Genomic DNA, 17,277 nt, shown 5'->3' on the forward strand with positions numbered 1-17,277 from the left:
TCTCCTCCAGCACCACAATTCAAAAGCATCAATTCTTCGGCGATCAGCATTCTTTATGATCCAGCTCTCACTTCCATACATCACTACTGGGGAAACCATAGCTTTTACTATACGGACCTTTGTTGGCAAGGTGATGTCTCTACTTTTTAAGATGCTGTCTAGGTGACAATGTGTGTAACGGCAAATTCTGTGCCAATGAAGCCAAGCATCAAAATGCCTCTCCCTCCCTTGACTCGTTTGACGCTGCAACCTGTGAGCATCTTCTGTGGCCAGGCCAGGGTGAAATAGGGTTGGTGTGTGTGTACACACACATGGCAAGGCTGGGAGAGGCCCCTGGGATGAACCTGGAATCTTTTGCATGTAAGGTGGGTGCTCTGTCACTGAGCCACAGGCTTCCATCCACATCTGTGAGAGTGCCATTACTGTAGGATTATCTCAGATTGGTCCATGACACACCTGCTAAGCTGACCATCTAAGATCTGACCAGACTTAGTCCCGTTCCTATTGAAAATTGTGCACTAGGGAAGTAGGCAAAGTGCTGTGCAAATATCATGTACAAATTTTAAAAATACAAATCAACCCTGGAATAATTTTTTTAAAAAATATTATTGCTTAATAAATTGGTGTGGGGATTCTCTCCCCCCCCTTCCCTCCCAAGCCCTATATACAACACCTTTATACAACAGTACACCTTTATAAAACAGTGTAGACATTGGACAATTTGTCCCACAGAGACAAAGGCCAGGTGTGAATGATTTTAAATGCCTCGTTAAAATGCCATGCTTTTAATGGCAATGTTGTCAGTTTAGTCACTTGGTATCTCCATGCCGGGAATGAAGCTGCCTCCTTGCATCTCCCCACTCCCATTTAACAAGAATAAAGGCCAACCGGTGACCAATTAGTCAGACATAAATGCGATTTGGTGACATTTTTGCTCCTGAACCTTTGGTATAAAATGGTTGTTTAGGAGTAAGATAAGGGGAGTGCTTATACAGCTGTGGATTTCTACTTGCAGCTGAAAGTTTCATAAAATAGAATAGAAGAAATGATCAGGTAAATATATCAGATATATGCTTGGGGGAAATTATAGCATCATGTATAAAATGCCATTTGTCTTCTGAACGGGTGTTAAACTAATTTGTGGTGGTTTTTCCATTTTGGGTGTTTTTTATCCAGTCTCCTCAGGCTAAATGTTCTATTAATTCTCTGGATCTCGGCAATGCAGATGTGGAGATGTTACCCTCTTGTCCCTTCTACGGTAAGCAATAAACCTTACTTAGCTAGAGATATAATATGTAATTAATTTTTAAAATATCATATAAAACTCCTTTAAGCACCAACATTATTAAACATACTCAACTTAATTCTGTCAAATGCCCTTTATGGAAGTCTAGCTATGGCATTACATAGGACCTGTTCTGTTAAGCATTTTTGTGCATCTACAAAAGCTGTAACAACCTTCCACTTATTGATTTCCATGAATCCAGACTTTAGTCACTTTATGTGAGGGATGCTGTTCCAGTGATTGAAGCGTGAAACTGAGAATTAATGTGTTCGATGCTATAAACTTGATTTAGTATGGCTTGTCCTCCCCCCCCCGCCCAATCACTTTTCTCCAATATATCTATCTAGCAGTGCAATCTGACTTATATTTATTTATTAAGTAGTAAGTCTCCTTGGATTCCATGGAACTTTCCCCCAGATCAGTGTGTGTAGGACCTGTATAGGATTGCACTACTTATATCTTTATTAACTTAAAACACTGATTCTATGATGGAGACCTGCTATAGATTTGAAGAAAACAGAATGGTTTTAATGTATAGGTGGGTGTGGGGAATCACATTTTAACAAATGAGCACAGTACTAATATTTTCTGAAAGTTAAGGCTGTATCTAACAGCGGAAAGACTCTACTTGGTTAAGAAGAGAGAGTGCTAAACCAATTATTTCTCGAAGTCTAAGATGCACAGGTGCAAAACTCATTTAGCAGATATTTGAATAATAATGCAAAACATCCCACTCATGATTCCTGGGAACTAGTTTACCTCACACAGAACTACAATGCACAGCACCTTTAGCATACTTCCCCACCTAGCATCTAAGGATTCTTGGCGGATGTGTATGTGCTTTGAATATGCTTTAAATGTGTTGTTTGTACATTCAAAACTAACAATCTCACTGTTAGACAAAATATTGTTGGAGGGTGGGGAAATCACTTCCATACATGTGGGCAGCTGCTCCATTATTTGTAATAATAAAAACATTTATTATTTGTTATTCCACACCTGAGCCTTTAAAAAATATCTCATTAAAACACCACAACATTCCTATAGGAAACTAAAGATGATATTTCAGCACTTGCTTAATTCTGGGAATTCATTCTCAAAAGCTTCACTGGGATTATTTATGACTTTGGGGGAACGGTGTATTTAATATTGCACGCTGTGTCGTGCAATTTATATTTTATATTCTCCACAACTTTCTGAAGGAACAGCGAGAGACTTTCCTGGGGTTGTGAAGGGATCTGAATCGGGGTTCCCATACTAAATGGACTGCATTAAAAGGTTCCCTACCCTGGAAGGAAAGTCTTAGACTGATAGAACTCCTTCAGAAAAGGCTCTGTCAGATAAAGGGAGTGGTTGGTTACAAGCCATTGTATCCATCTCCCTACAACTGAGACCCTTTTTGCTGGTGCTGATTTTCTAGTATAAATCACCACCACTCAGCTGCTATTAGCTGAACAGAAGAAAACATAAATGCAGTTGGATTGGACCTATGGTGAACAGCAGCTCTGGGAAATGAGTTGTATTGGGGAATTAGGCTGGCAAAGTAATTTGGGTCTTTACTCCCATCAAAACTGCCCCTGCAACATCTGCTTTTGGAAAAGGACGAAGACATTAGTAGATCCAGGCACACACATTGCACCACACCATGTGTAGTTTTGCCAGGGCTCCAATGAGACTCAATTTCAAGTAAAGGTCTTGATACCTTCTAGTCACATTGCTTTTGAAGGGGATGCGTGTGAGCATCTCCTTCCATACTATGGTCACATCCACACCATACTGCTAAAACCTTTCCTACACTAATTTAACACTTGTGACAACTTCCAGCAAAGAGTCCTGGGAACTGTAGTTTGTTAACAGAGCTGGCAATTGTAGCTCTGTGAGGGCTTTCCTATCAACTCTCAGCATCCTTAACAAACTACAGTTCCCAGGATTCTTTGGGGAAAGCCATGGCTGTTAAAGTGGTACAAAAGTGATTTCAACATAATTGCAACCTGCCATGTATTTTTTAAAGCATGACTAGGGGTGGGGTGGGATACGCTGCCCTTGCTCCCATCCCAAAACATGACAGCAGATGCTCTGACTTGTATGTCAGGGAGAGATTTTTATTAAAGCAGGAGAATAGTACAGACTTGGCAGCAGGAAAAGAGTACCAGTAAATACAGCCCACAAGGCAGAACAGCCTGATCTAGAAGAAAGGGCTATGATTCACGGGTCCAGGATCAGTGACAAACTTTTAAGCTAAGGTGCGGTGTGAATCTCTATTCCAGTGGGAATGTCTAGCCTGCAAGTGGGCACTACGTCTAGGTGGATGGGACTCCTCCCTTTCTAAGAGCCATTGCTTTGTCCTGGGAGAGAGCACCAGACCCACTTTCACCTCCGAATAATGCTTGGCTACTCATTTCCCTCCCCATAATCTGACAGTGCTCTCTTCCCCAAAGGGTTTCCAGGAGACCCACAAGGTAGGCGTCCCCACAGGAGTCATGAGGAACATCTGCAGCATGTGGAACAACCAAAAGGGCTTCCTTTTGTTGTAGTCACTGGCATCCTTAAGATCCATAAATGAATGGAATGAAACAGATTGTGTGGATTTGCAATACCTGCCGGGCAGGAGGGAACAGCATCACAGCCAGCTGTAGAGCAAGACCATGAGCAACTGCATTCATTAGCACCAGAGCGTCCCCTTGTGCCCAATCCTCACGTACAGGATGCAGTTTATCTCCAAACACACCGTGCGCTGAAAGATCCTGCTGCTCCTAAGTTTCTTTGGACCAAAGCCAAATGACAAGTGAGATAAATTAATTTTCTGTGAATCAAAAGAAATTACCACCGAAAAAGCAGATATATTGTCCAGGATGATCATCGATGCTTTGTAATACTCAATTAGACTGTAGTTTTATTACAGTAATTAAGTCCCGTGTTTCTGTATATCCCACAGCTGTAAAAATATCTTGTAGAATTCTTCATTCTCCACTTTTCTTCTTCTAGCTATGTGTAATATTGTCAGGAAACCACCACCTGTGGGAATTTGGCCACTCTTTTTACACTGGGTCGTATGTAATCTGACTGAAGCTTCCTCCACTAGACTTTACCATAGTGTTACAGTGCTGCTTCCAGTACCTTCTCCTCCCAAGTTGTGGCATGCCTCTGAAAGATGGCTTAGGAGGAAGGAAGACCCACCATACCTTAGTGGTCCAGCACACACTTTGCTTGCAAAAGATCCCAGGTCCTAGCATCTCCAGGAAGACATGATGTTAAATGTGCATTTAAAATGGCTATATATATGCAAATAGCACCCATGGAGCAGGGATCTGATCATTAGCAGCATCTCAGCAGGTATGGGGAAGGAATGTAACCATTTCCTCCCCAGCTCCAATCCTGAGGAAACTTCATCCTCTGAAGTTGCTATTTGCATAAGGAGGAAATGCCCCATTGCCACCAATGCAAATAGAGATTTAATCTTGCAACTAGTTTGCCCTTGAAACTGTGCAGTGTCATCGACAGTCAGTAAAGCAGCAAACACTGGGCAGGATGGACAAATGGTCCAGGTTCGTAACTCCACCTAACTTGGGAATGTTCATTTCAGTGCCCAGTGAACTTCTTCCTGTTCAGACAAGTAATATACACTGTATATAGGTGGGTATCACAGAGCTTGAGTCTAGAGCATGAAATTAGAAAAGTTAGCTTTATCGTTAAAACAAATGAAGACAAGCTTTTGAGGAAATGAAATGAGTAAAAATGCTTCTAAATGATATAATCCGTCTCTGCATCGATGGTGGTTTTTACAGAGCCAGCACTAAAACATTAATTGCAAGGATAAACTGGATCCAACTTGGGACAGATAGCATCTTTCAATATGGGTGTTCTCCATCACACACACACCTTTTATGGAATGACCAGGGCCATTTCTGGATTTATAGACAAGCTGAGAATCAAAATGGATGTAACAGTGCAATCCTATACATTCAAAAATAAGACTCAATGAATTCAAAGAGACTTAGCTACCAAACTTAACTCCCAACTGGGGTGGTCAGTGGTGGAACCCTGCTACATCCAAAGTCCTTCTGCTCAAACTGGCCAGTCCCCCCCCCCCATGTTTCTGCTGTGCCAACTCTAGTCAGTACAGCAGAAACAAGAGGTAGTCTGTTAACAGCCACTTCTGCCAGGAGGGAGAGCAGGGGGGCTCTATCATGTAGCCTAGCAAAAAAAAAAAAAAAAAAGGTTGTGCAAAACATCTGGCACATCCTAACCCTCCACCTTCAACAGGTGGGAGTTAGGATTGCTCTGTGCTTATATTTATAGAGCTGTAAACTAAAAGTAGTTTCATATTACAATTATGCAATCACCTTTTAATTAATAAAATGCATTGCCTGTATAAGTGGGACCCATTAGTCTGCCCCTTGTATTGAATTTCAATTAAATATCAATAAGCTTCTGTTTCTGTGCAATAATTATGAGGTTTGTTGTTGGGGTTTTGTTTTTTGCCAGGATATTGATTAGAGGTCATCCATTTTTAATAGCATTCTTAATGGATCTCATTGCGAGAATATGAATCATTAAATGCATTCATTGCTTCATTACGCACACACCATATTCATTGTCTATTTGCCTTTAAAATATATTATAAAATATTCCAAACCCTGTGTGGTTATTATTACACCTCTGGAAATTCAAGAGCTTTTGCATTAAGCATGTTGTAAGTGTTGGGTATTTCTGGAAAGCGAAGAAAGCCCACAGATGGTTTGGCCAGTCTCCCTTGAGATTTTTAGCTCTATGATTAGAAATCTCCAGGATTTGGGGGATCCCAGGACCCCACTGGGGGTACAACTTAATTTTTAACCCATGAGTCCAAAACTAGATCTACCTAGTCCAGGCTGAACCTGGAGGTGCAGGCGGCTCATGCTTCTCAGCTAAAATGAAGTCATCAGGCCGGGCTTAGGCACTCAGCACCCTTGGCCAGCTGCAGGACCTCACTGCCACTGCCACTAATGATGCCAGCCTACCTCCTTTAGATGATTTTACTAGTCTTGTCCTTTGGGTAGCACTGGGTGACTGAACCTAGAATCCACTTAAATTTCCAACATTGCCTGCAACACAGTGTTGCTCTGGGACATCATAGGAAATTTAAATAGTGGATAGAAAATGGCAAGGTCTGCTGGCCAGAATATTTAAATTTCCTCCCCACAAACAGCTTGTGCTGCTTTGGGGCTCATTGAGTCTCCCATGAGTACCTGTCACTGGCAGCTGCATTGCCACAAATCTCCCATGTCCTACCTTGCCATGAGAGCCACTGTTTTCATTTTCCACATGCTGGTTTTGAGGAGGGGCCAGATTGCGTGAACTATGTGATAGGGCAAGGACTCAGGCCTGGGGCCAGCAGTCTACCAGGTCAGACCCTATCCACTGGTCCCATGGCTTGGAAGGGCCACTTAGCAGCCTCACCTGACCATGACACCATTCACTGGCTATGGTGAGTTCAGCAGTGGACAGCAGTGCCACTTTTGAATGGAAGCTTAGCTGCCATTCACAAGTGCTGCCACACATTCATTGCTGAAGCATGTCTGAGGGCCTGGTCAGCTAAGGTGTATAGCATCTTAACCCTCAAAGCTGTGGTGGACAAAGCATATGGCTGCCTTTAAAGGGAGAAGACCCAGGTTCCAAGCCCTGGTCAGCAATTTCACAGGGCACAAAAAGTTGCAATTTGTCGGCCTACCTGAGTTCAAAGGGTGCTAGTAAGGATTACATGTCAAAAGGGTGTTATTGTGTGTCTCCCTGAGCCCTTAAGACAAGGTTGGGGAAAGATAATACCTCAAAGCCTCATTAAAAAGCATCAGCCGTGCACTCTGAAGTTTGACTATATAAAGGTATTTTTTTTCCTGTCAGCATGTACGGTTAGATGATTAGTCACGCACACAAAAATCAGCGACAGGAAAAGTAGCCCTATCTTAAAAGAAAGCCAGAACAATAGAACATCATTAATGATACAGTAAAATGGCTCGCTTGTGAGCACAGTCTACAATACTAACAATTCTTCCAGGTAAGCTGTGCTTTCATATCCATGGACCTTATGAAAACCTGACATTCTATACCCTTAATCTACAGCTAATACAAATTCATCCATGTCTTTTTAAGCCTAAATGAGTTTGTGTGTATACATACATATGTGCCCCTGTCACAAGCATATAAATCCATAACATGGCTTTTCCTTATCTGTTATTTTTTTAAAAAAACAGACAAACAAACCAAAATCTTCAGAGCAATAATCCTTTTTCTTTGAATTGCCAGCTGTCTGGGAACTCTGATTACTGTCTCCTCCTGCTCAATAGTTGCCTAGCCAAGGTGGATGGGTCCGAAGAACTAGCATTGTTAAAGCCTTTTCTGGAGAAGTCTTATATTAAGAGGTCCTTTCGGAATGGGGTTGGCTCAGGAATTAAAAAAAATTCCTATCAAAGAGCTAAGTCATAAGCAAGTGCTGGAGGAAATACCTACAAATCAGAATGTATAAAGTTAAACTGAATGTGCTTTAAAATTGTTTGTACTGCATTTTTAGATGAGCAATGGAGCCAACAGAGACAAATGTATCAGTGTGTTCATAATGTAAAAAGATGTTTATTTGAAATGGTACAAGCCAAGTGAAGCAAATGTGATTGTTCAAAGGCATTTCTTTTAAAAAATAAAAAATAACAGCATACATTTTTGCGTTGATATAAAAAGTGTTTTTGGTTTCATTCCACCTGTTAACAGATGTCTTAACACAAATATGGGCCTTGTGTTTTGTTATGAACCATTTGGAACCTGTTGTGAAGAAACCAATTTAATAATCTGAATGTGCTCATCTCTAGTACACAGAAGCGCTGTTTTGTAATTTTGCTGACACAATGCTCATTTACATGAAACCATTTTAGTACAATCTCATTCATAGAAAGCACTGGGTATTTGGATAAATGGAAGTTGCATGGAACAGAAAGCCAAATTCAATCTGCAGGGGTGTCAGGAAACCAAGCGTTTTTCAATACAGGTTCTACAAGAAAGTGTTTTGAACTATATTTTGGACAAGTTAAGTTTTTAGTCCCAGTATTGACGCCAGTGAAAGTAGATTAATGTGCATGACATATTCTTCCCCTAATCATTATATAGATTATCCTCTATGTACAGAATCATATATTCAGATGAGCCAACTATCAACTAATGGGTGTGCTATAACAGAAACTAGTCTAGTTTCCTCTTTATGTCTCTGCGTTTATTCCTCTGCTGTACAAAAATAGACCTGGTTAGCTGTGCAGTCTCAAAACATTGTAGATTTTGTCAACAAGAAAAGGTCATCTGCTGAGTTACATTATTTGTGTGACTTTTACCTTGTGGCCATTTCCTCAGAGAAGTGATGTAAGAATTTCTGCATGCTGGCATAAAGATGTTATGAAGGCATTCGATTAGCTGCATTCTGAAAGCAAAGCAAACATATTAATCATTGTATAAGGTAAATTCAAAACTTCCATTTAAGCTTTTCAACAGTAATAATTACATTTGTAAAAGCAGATGTAAAATCTGAATAATAAATTTGAGTTGTCTTAAGTGCATAAAAAGAAACAGCATCATCTATCATTGTTTTCATATGAATAAAAACTATGTACAAGCTGAAGGGCGGACATTTTTTTTGGCACAAATTGTCAACAAGAGTTGGAGATTTCTGATTTATCTGAAGCCACTTGGGAGGAGCATCTTTGGTATATTTTAGAATGCAGACTTCCTTCCAATGCAGGGGTTTCCAAACTGGTCCATGGACCACCAAAGATTTGTGAGCTTCATTCACGTGGTCCGAGGTGTGTCCATAAAAATATAATTTAAAATATCATTAGGATATAGCACAGCACATCAAAATAGCTACATCAGGCATTGTGGTCCACCAAGACCCTCAACAAATTTCAAGTGGTCTATGGGGGGGAGGGGGGCACTCCAACTAACCTATGTTAGCCAGAATTATGTACACTGCATCAAACAATACTACCAACAAAAAATGCACATAATGTTGTTCTTTTGCTCCCAAATCTTTGGATACCAGTGGTTGGGAAGTACAATATACTGGTAGCATAGAAGTACATACACTACTAAGAGCCTTTTTATGTATGGAGAATCCCCATGTCAGCAGGGGAACAGTGCCAATTCAAACTTGGGGGGGGGGGGGAGGTAAGCAAGATGCTACCAGTGGGCCTCTTCCCTCAGTGGGCACACATTCTCTTCTTCCTTACTGCTGCTGCTTTGCACATACCTTTGCTTCTCCCTCCGGTGTCATTTAACAGTACCCTTCAAGACAGGGGACAAGGTATGCTGAGATTACTGTGCAGAGCCTTCTCCTCGCTTCTCTCAGTGCTTGCTTGGAGAGGGCAAGTGAACAGCAAACATCAATGAGAAGGAAGAGCAGCAGGGCCAGGAGTTGGATGCACAGATTGCAAATGGGCCTCAGCATGCACCCAATGTTGCCAACTCTGCATGGGAGTCCCTGAGGCCAATATTGTGATGTAAACACAAAGCAACTTTGGGGACCAGACAGGAATGGGGACATTTACAACGTAGAGAAAGGGAAGACTGTGAGCTTTTACCCATTGGATTACACTAGAAACCAGGCACGCCTGAAACCAATTGCAACCATCAATTTATAAGTCTGTCTTCAGAGTGGCTTCCATACACAACAATAGACAAGCACAGAAATTTGTTGGGGTGATTCAAATGGAAGCCTAGAATATCACTTGGTTATCTTTCTTTCTTTCTTTCTTTCTTTCTTTCTTTCTTTCTTTCTTTCTTTCTTTCTTTCTTTCTTTCTTCATGTCAGCTTGAGCAGACTTGAGATCATAATTGCCTGGATGGTTTATTATATTCCCAAGTGCCATCCAGCCTGTAATAATCTTTTCACATTCATCCCTCACTATCAGCTGAATTGCAATCTTTACTTATAGTAAACTGCTCAGATGGCTGGTTTAACACTTATACCTGTGGTTGGGCCAAATTCCACTATTTCAGAAAAGGCTATGAGCCATCATCCTAACTATCTATATTGAGATCAGGTTAGTATTTAGGTACTTATTGAATAATTACAATCCATGGTTCTGTACACAGAATCATTAATTTTTGCCACCCAGAAGGAGTGTCCTTCCTATTTTCCTATATTCATTCCTATAATATTTAAATAGTGAGATCACATGGGAGATGCCAAGGACCAGGATGGCTTTATAAGCCAGTGTTGTCCTTCTCTGTTGCAGAGTGGGGAGGGGACACTACTTTGCTGAATACTCCCAGATGTTTTGTAGTTCTAATGTTTTGGAGTAGCATGGAATGTATCCATATGGGAGCAGCAGTTCTCCTGTATCTTAAGAACTGGCCCTAATGTGGTTTAGAAAAAACTCTAGTCAACCCATAATCATGCAATGATGTGGCTGGGAAATGTCCAGCTTTTTGTTTCTTTTTATTACTGCTTCACCACTTTGACTCGAAGCATGACAGGATGGTTATGAGCAGAGAAGTCTAGTATGCAGCCAAGGTCGGTGAATCAGACTCCAAGAAGGGATTAATCATACCGGTCTCTTCTGGGCATGAGATTGCTGCTGCAAGCGATTGATCTGCTTCTCTTAGCAGTTCCCTCTGGGTCAGACTTTAGAGGCTGGGTTCTTGTCAGCCACTCCTCTAACAATTTCCCTGCAAGTAATGATACAAATTACAGCGTTGCCCAATATGGAATGACCTTGCCCTGTCATAACCTGCATCAATGCCTCAATCCAAATAGCCTCTTGTTCACAGTAGTGTTTCAAATTGCAACTTACGTGGCTTTTGTGTGCATGTGTGAGAGAACACCAAGCCCGAATATAAAACCTCTGAAACAACAACATGAGAAATGGGGAAAGGGAACATTTTTACTGTTTGCAGCTTACAGGCAAAATAGGCGGTTAGATAACTAGATATATAAAGCACATTATTTAACTTACAAGATTGAAATTTAGTTATTGTAATGGCATAGAGCAATTTGATTATTGCCATGCACATTTTGAAAAGGAGGTTCTTTCTGTTTCGATATGGTAATTTGCTTTTATTTGCATATATATGGGTAATTTAGTATCACAAACCACTGTAAGCATAATAGGAAAGAGCCTCCTGCCACTTTTAGATCTAAACGTCATTTTGATTGCGGGAAAGAACAAGACAGATGCGAAAAGGGTATATTAGTTATTATTAGCACAATAAAATACAAATAAAAATCACTGCATGGAAGGAAACTGGCACATATATTACAAAGCAAATCAACACACCCCACCCCACTGCTAACCCCCTGTGTATTCCAGGACTTAGACGCATGAGCTTTTTAAAGCGAAATGTTAACATGAAGTGTCATGTGGGAATTAGATGATGGATAAACTGCTAGAACCTCAGTTCTAAGGACAGTTACTAGAAGTAAATCCCATTTAATCCCCAGAATTGGTTTCCACGTCACATGCAACCTGATCCTATGGATATGATCTGGGAATTAAGTCTGTTGCAGAAGTCAGTGGGGCTGACTTGTAGGCATCAATGCCTTATCTGTGCATGAAGCCTTGTCTACACATGCAACAAAATGAGGTGATAAGAGTGGACTGTACTAGTTTAGACTGCAGGTCGAAAGTAATCTTTTTTCTTGCTCACCCTTGGAAAAGAAATAGTTCATGCAAAAAAGGTTGAGGACAAAGGTACTGGCCAACACACACACACACACACACACACACACCACATGAGTGCCTCTCTATACATGCCCTAATCTTTACTTAGGTTAGCTTTTTCACTCACTAGATTTAATGCCCTATCTTCTTCACTGTTAATGCAATGTATGGCAGGAATCTCAGCTGCAAAACATCAAGATCTGTGTAAGGAACATACATTTATTTTTAAAACTTATACACCACCCATCATTGTATAATTCCAGGGTAGTCTACAAGAGGCATTAACACAACAATAAACTAAAATAATAAATACAACAATCCACAGCAGAAAACATATCAATTAAAATAAACCACTTAAAGCTATGTATTAAAAAACCAGCAGGTGCTTGGCAGAATAAATAGGCTTTCAACCTAGAACACAACTAAGATTGGTGTCTGTTGTACTTCAGGGTGACGTTGGTTCCAAAAGCTGGGTGCCACAGCAGCGAAGGTTCTTCCCCTGGCTTGCCACAAGATGTTCAGATGATGGAAAACCCAGTGGAGCACCCTCACCAGCCCTGCTTTGTAGAAACTAGCCTACTGTACAATGATAATATTAACATCAATTGCTCCACCTACTTTTGCCCCTGCCCCTGCCCACTACTGGCATGTGGAACCCAGAAGACTGAAGCCTGCAGTATAAAATGACACAAAAGATGACAGCAGCAAAAGAATAATGTGTGGCTGTAGCCACGGTGGCCTCCTCTGTTCTCTGCTGTGGGGTCCTGCTCTGTCAGCACAGACCCCTGAAACAATGGATTTGTTTGACAAGTGCATTGGTCCCAGTGGGTCTGCTTTAAGGATGGTTAATATTGGGTGCAGTCATACGTGTGCAGACAAACTTCAAACACTGTACACTCCTTCAGAATGCAGTCTGGACCATGCAAAATGGCACATAGAAAGCAAAGGTAATGTTGGTCCATAAAGGGGGGGGGGAGGCTCCAATAGACAGTCAGGCAATATGTTTATTAGGACTGGCCAAAATGTCACAAATGGATTGAGTTCTGCAGAACTCTATAACAGGCATCAGGCAGGTGGACGAGTAGGAGAAATTAGCCAGAAAGTCAGCTTGTAGACTTGGGGCTCATCCACACTTCTGCTTATTCCACAGCTTTCCTCCAGGGAAACCTGATGGTTATTGCTGAATCAGAACAAATGTCATTTGGGTTTTCTGAGCATTGATTCAGTGGTAAACAGTGGGTTTTCCCCAGGAAAGTGAGGCAAACAAAAAGCAACTCAGACCTGTGGCCTAGAAAGCACAGGGCAAGCAGAAATGTGGATGTTTTGCAATGGAGAGTGCAGACTAAATAAACCCTTTGCCCTGCTCTTTCTAGACACAGGTCCATTCTCAAAAGCTCCATGTCCAAGTGTTTGTGTGTGTTTTGGGGGACTCAGAACTTTATCCCTGCAAAAAAAACAACAACCCACGATCTTTAGCTCTCTGTCAGAGCGAACACCAATTCAGGTTTGTTGCAGATTAAGTTTTAAAGAGTTGGCTTTCGTGGGGAAAGCTCCAAAGCAAAAAAGGGGGGGGGGCATTCAGACCTGGAGCTTTAAAGTGTGGATGGAACCTGGAAAGGCAAGTGTGGATAAGTCTTTAGTCTTTTAGGTGTTACAGATGTCTGGTGTAAAGAAACAATAGCTGCTGTATTTGGGGGGCATAAACCTGGTTTGTAACCCAGACCTGCCATGTTTCTTTTTTACTTTCTAAACTGGAATGGGTGAGTTTTATATAAGACATGGTACAGGTCTTGCTTACAACACAAGGTATGTAACCTTTAACACCTAGTACAGGCTTCTACCTGCAAAGTCCATATGGGAATAGAGTCTACAAGCTGACCCTATGGTTAATGAGGCATCTAATTATAAGCCTGCATTTTTATCAAAGCTTATATATTTCAATCAAGGCTTGTATTTTAAAATGAGCTTAAAAAGGGTTTTCAAATGTTTCATGCCAGGCAGAAAACCTTGGCTATCCTCCTAGATAAGTGGCCCCCTGATTTATAGCAGGAAAAACAATTCTCAAAGTCATAAAAAAAAAGGGAATTACATACACTGCCCTTGCAGGTTGAGAAAACACAATTAGGAATGGGCAAATAGTAAAATGATACTATGGGCCTCTCTTAAACCTTGAGCTAAATTTTCAAAAGCCAGGAGCAAATGGGGAAAAACATCTAGCTGACAGAAAGAGCATTTTTAGGAAATCTTCTAAAGCTGTTTCTTTCTTAAACTGAGAGAGTTAAAAAGGGCAATAAATGTTGGGAAAGGCAACTGGCTTGGCTGGAGAAGAAGCTTCTTCCTATTTTATTTTGAGGCTGGAAAGGGGGAGGTGTAAACTAAAAGAGGCTTCTTTAAAAGCTGTTTTTTACTGAGTTCCTTCCTTTTTACTTTACAAAGGTTTTATTCTTTTAAAAGGCTACCTATGATAATGTATGAAATATATTAGCTTAAAATATTGGCTTAAATGTAATTATGCAAAGGATTTAAGAAATGCTAGATTCTTAGAGTCATATTGCAATAGGAGACCAGAGGGGCAAATGAGCCTAGCCCCCCTTGCCAGACAGGAGACGCCATCGAACACTCCTGATATATAGTTGTCAGGCATTTGTTTAAAAGACCCTCAAATGAAGGAGATCTTTCAATGATGATTAACTCAAGATCCTTGAAGATAAAAATTTAAGATTAACCATTTGTTTTAGAAGGCAATAGGGCAAGGAGGGCAAGAGGTGAGCTGGTAATTAAGATTCCATGTAAGATATATTATTACTTATTTGTCATTTATATATAGCTCTTTGTCTCCCTTATAAGGATAGAAGGAAATGGGTGTATCTATTGTGATTGGTTCTAGCAAACAGCCAATAGGAATTCCAACCAGGCTGATTGGACAGAGGCAGCCACAGGAGGAGCAAAGGGGGCTGGATTAAGGGAATATAAGTGCTGGCCAGAATGGCAGGAGGCAGGCCAGAGCTTGGTAACCATATACCACTGAGCCTCTCATTTATTTGTCTGACAAATAAATTATTATTTTAATTTCTCTATTGCTGCGTTGAATATTTCATTCCAGCTAAGCGTTAACCACAAGCAGAGGTGCTACATTACGACATCCACAGTCCTTTGTTTTATGCTTTATACTTTTGTACTTTGTTCAGTTGCTTGGTCCTTGCTCCTGCCAACCTAGCAGTTCGAAAGCACGTCAAAGTGCAAGTAGATAAATAGGTGCTGCTCCAGCGGGAAGGTAAACGGCGTTTCCGTGCGCTGCTCTGGTTCACCAGAAGCAGCTTAGTCATGCTGGCCACATGACCTGGAAGCTGTACACCGGCTCCCTCAGCCAATAAAGCAAGATGAGCGCCGCAACCCCAGAGTCCGCCACGACTGGACCTAATGGTCAGGGGTCCCTTTACCTTTACAGTAAAGAAAGAAACAGAGGAAGAGAAAGTGTGTGTTCCTCATTTACCCAACTTTGTGTAATATCTTGCCCAATGAAGACTTCTGGAGAACCTGCAAGCATGCCATGATTTTGTAAAATGTTGATTGGTCCTCCTCATAAAGGCATTGGCCAATTGTGCCTTTTATAAAATAACAGTAGCCTTGTCAAGCAAACTCAGGATCCCCAACAGCAGACTATACATTCAATAAAGTGTTGTGAAATATTTTTAGATTTAACAGTATTGCTGGTCCTTTATACCCTTTGACCACAAAGTAGTATTTCCTCTTGTCACCATTACAGCCAATTGGACTGAGAGGTCCTCCTCTGTTCTATCTGCCTTAATAAGCAGCTCTCCAGTGTTATATGACAAGTGAAGTGTTTTAACAGGCTTTTCCTTTTGGCCTCCTTTGCTTTGTTTGTTCGTTTTAGCTTGCTGTACAAGCTATTCCACTCTCCTGGCAAAATGAATCTTGTTAGCTTCTTGGGCGATGAAAGCACTGCATTCCCAAGCATATTTTAACTATTGTTCAACGATGCCCAAAAAGTGTATCCTTTTTTTCTGTTTCACAGTTTTAGGTTCATTTTCATGCTCAGAAATATGGCAAAATTTGTGTTGTGCTAGACACAGCATGTCAATAAGAGTGTTAAGTCAGTCACATAATTAGACAGGAATTGGCAGAGAGTCGACTATGCAATGAAACAAAAGAACAGTCAGAAAGAGAGGGGGGACTGGGAAGACAGTGTTTGATTTCTTTCTTTGCTGGCTACATGGCCTTTCCCCCTTGCCTCTTTCTTTCTTTCTTTCTTTCTTTCTTTCTTTCTTTCTTTCTTTCTTTCTTTCTTTCTTTCTTTCTTTCTTTCTTTCCTGTTCTTTTTTGCTTTCACATATTTTGCTTTTTTATTAAAAGAATTTCCCAACTCTTACTGGAAGTGCTGGAAACTGAAACCGAGAGCTTTTGCATGCAAAGCATATAAATGTTTAGCTATGGTAAAGCAGCAACTTTGCTTTGGTGCAAAACCGTCAGAGGAGGGCTTTGGGCTCTCAAATTCCATCAGCGCCCTGAGCAACACTAAAATTTGCACTTGGCACATCTCATGCTCCATTCTACAGTATTGTTGTGGCGCCCCCTGCAGCATGGTGCCCAGTGTGTAGTTATGAGGGATATGGAACAGGTGGAGGCTAACAGTCAGGGGATAGTAACAAGTTCAGGCATTAGTATTGGAGACCAGCACCTACCCCCGCGCCCCATTAAAGTAATTGAGGTAAAATTAACAGGAAGGTTAGAAAGTCAGTTCTAAACTACTGTATATTCAATATTAATTTCCCTCCCCACCCCCAAACAAAGCATCAGTGGATTTGACAAGCATTTATTGTGCTTAGCTTTTATAGCCTACAGTAATTTGTGATTCCATGCTAAGGGTGAGTTAGCTGAATTGCCTCCTGCCATTATTGGCCCCAAACTACCATTATATAGTTGTGTACCTACTAAACCATTTGCACTAAAGTGCAGACCAGAATCATTCATGCTTGCCCTCAACATGCTGCTTTCAATCTAAATTGAGTCCTATATCCTGCCATCCACAAGGGTGGCTCTGGTCACTTGATCCATGCTTTTTCCTCCCTGCAGGGGAATGAGGAAGGAAATGGCGGTTGTAATCTTGGTATACATTCACCCACAATGTTACTGGGCATGTATGGATTGCTCCCTGCATTGCTAGAACCTCCTACATCTGTTTTCCAATGGACACACTGAGGGTTAAAGTGGAATCACTCTGTGGAATGCACTTTGGTTTTTGAAACGCAACCAGTTTGTCAATAAACACTTTTCAGGGGCAAGGAATATGCAATA

General features: G+C 41.1%; 1 protein-coding gene and 1 long non-coding RNA gene across 2 annotated transcripts in view; one reads left to right on the plus strand and one right to left on the minus strand.

Annotated features, from left to right (window-relative positions):
• Positions 1–950: 950 nt before the first annotated feature.
• NPS (neuropeptide S) lies at positions 951–8,770 on the plus strand. Its single transcript, XM_081912878.1, has 3 exons — positions 951–1,053; positions 1,177–1,258; positions 7,568–8,770. Exons 1-3 carry the CDS (start codon positions 1,046–1,048, stop codon positions 7,745–7,747), a joined length of 270 nt encoding a protein of 89 aa, XP_081769004.1. The 5' UTR covers positions 951–1,045; the 3' UTR covers positions 7,748–8,770.
• The window catches only part of LOC309370761, a 34,065-nt gene continuing 20,722 nt past the window's right edge, over positions 3,935–17,277 (minus strand). Inside the window, exons 3-5 of the long non-coding RNA XR_014168652.1 lie at positions 10,852–10,969; positions 8,638–8,723; positions 3,935–4,046 (exon numbers count right to left, since the gene is read on the minus strand). This is a non-coding gene — a long non-coding RNA (uncharacterized lncRNA). The remainder of the gene's footprint in view (positions 4,047–8,637; positions 8,724–10,851; positions 10,970–17,277) is intronic.

This window comes from Podarcis melisellensis, assembly GCF_964234715.1.
Source record: "Podarcis melisellensis genome assembly, chromosome: 5".
Taxonomy (NCBI): Eukaryota; Metazoa; Chordata; class Lepidosauria; order Squamata; family Lacertidae; genus Podarcis; species Podarcis melisellensis.

Coding starts and splice junctions, on each gene's coding strand:
- NPS (XM_081912878.1), top strand. Junction 1,259..7,567: donor ACCCTCTTGTCCCTTCTACG/GTAAGCAATAAA, acceptor TTGAATTGCCAG/CTGTCTGGGAACTCTGATTA.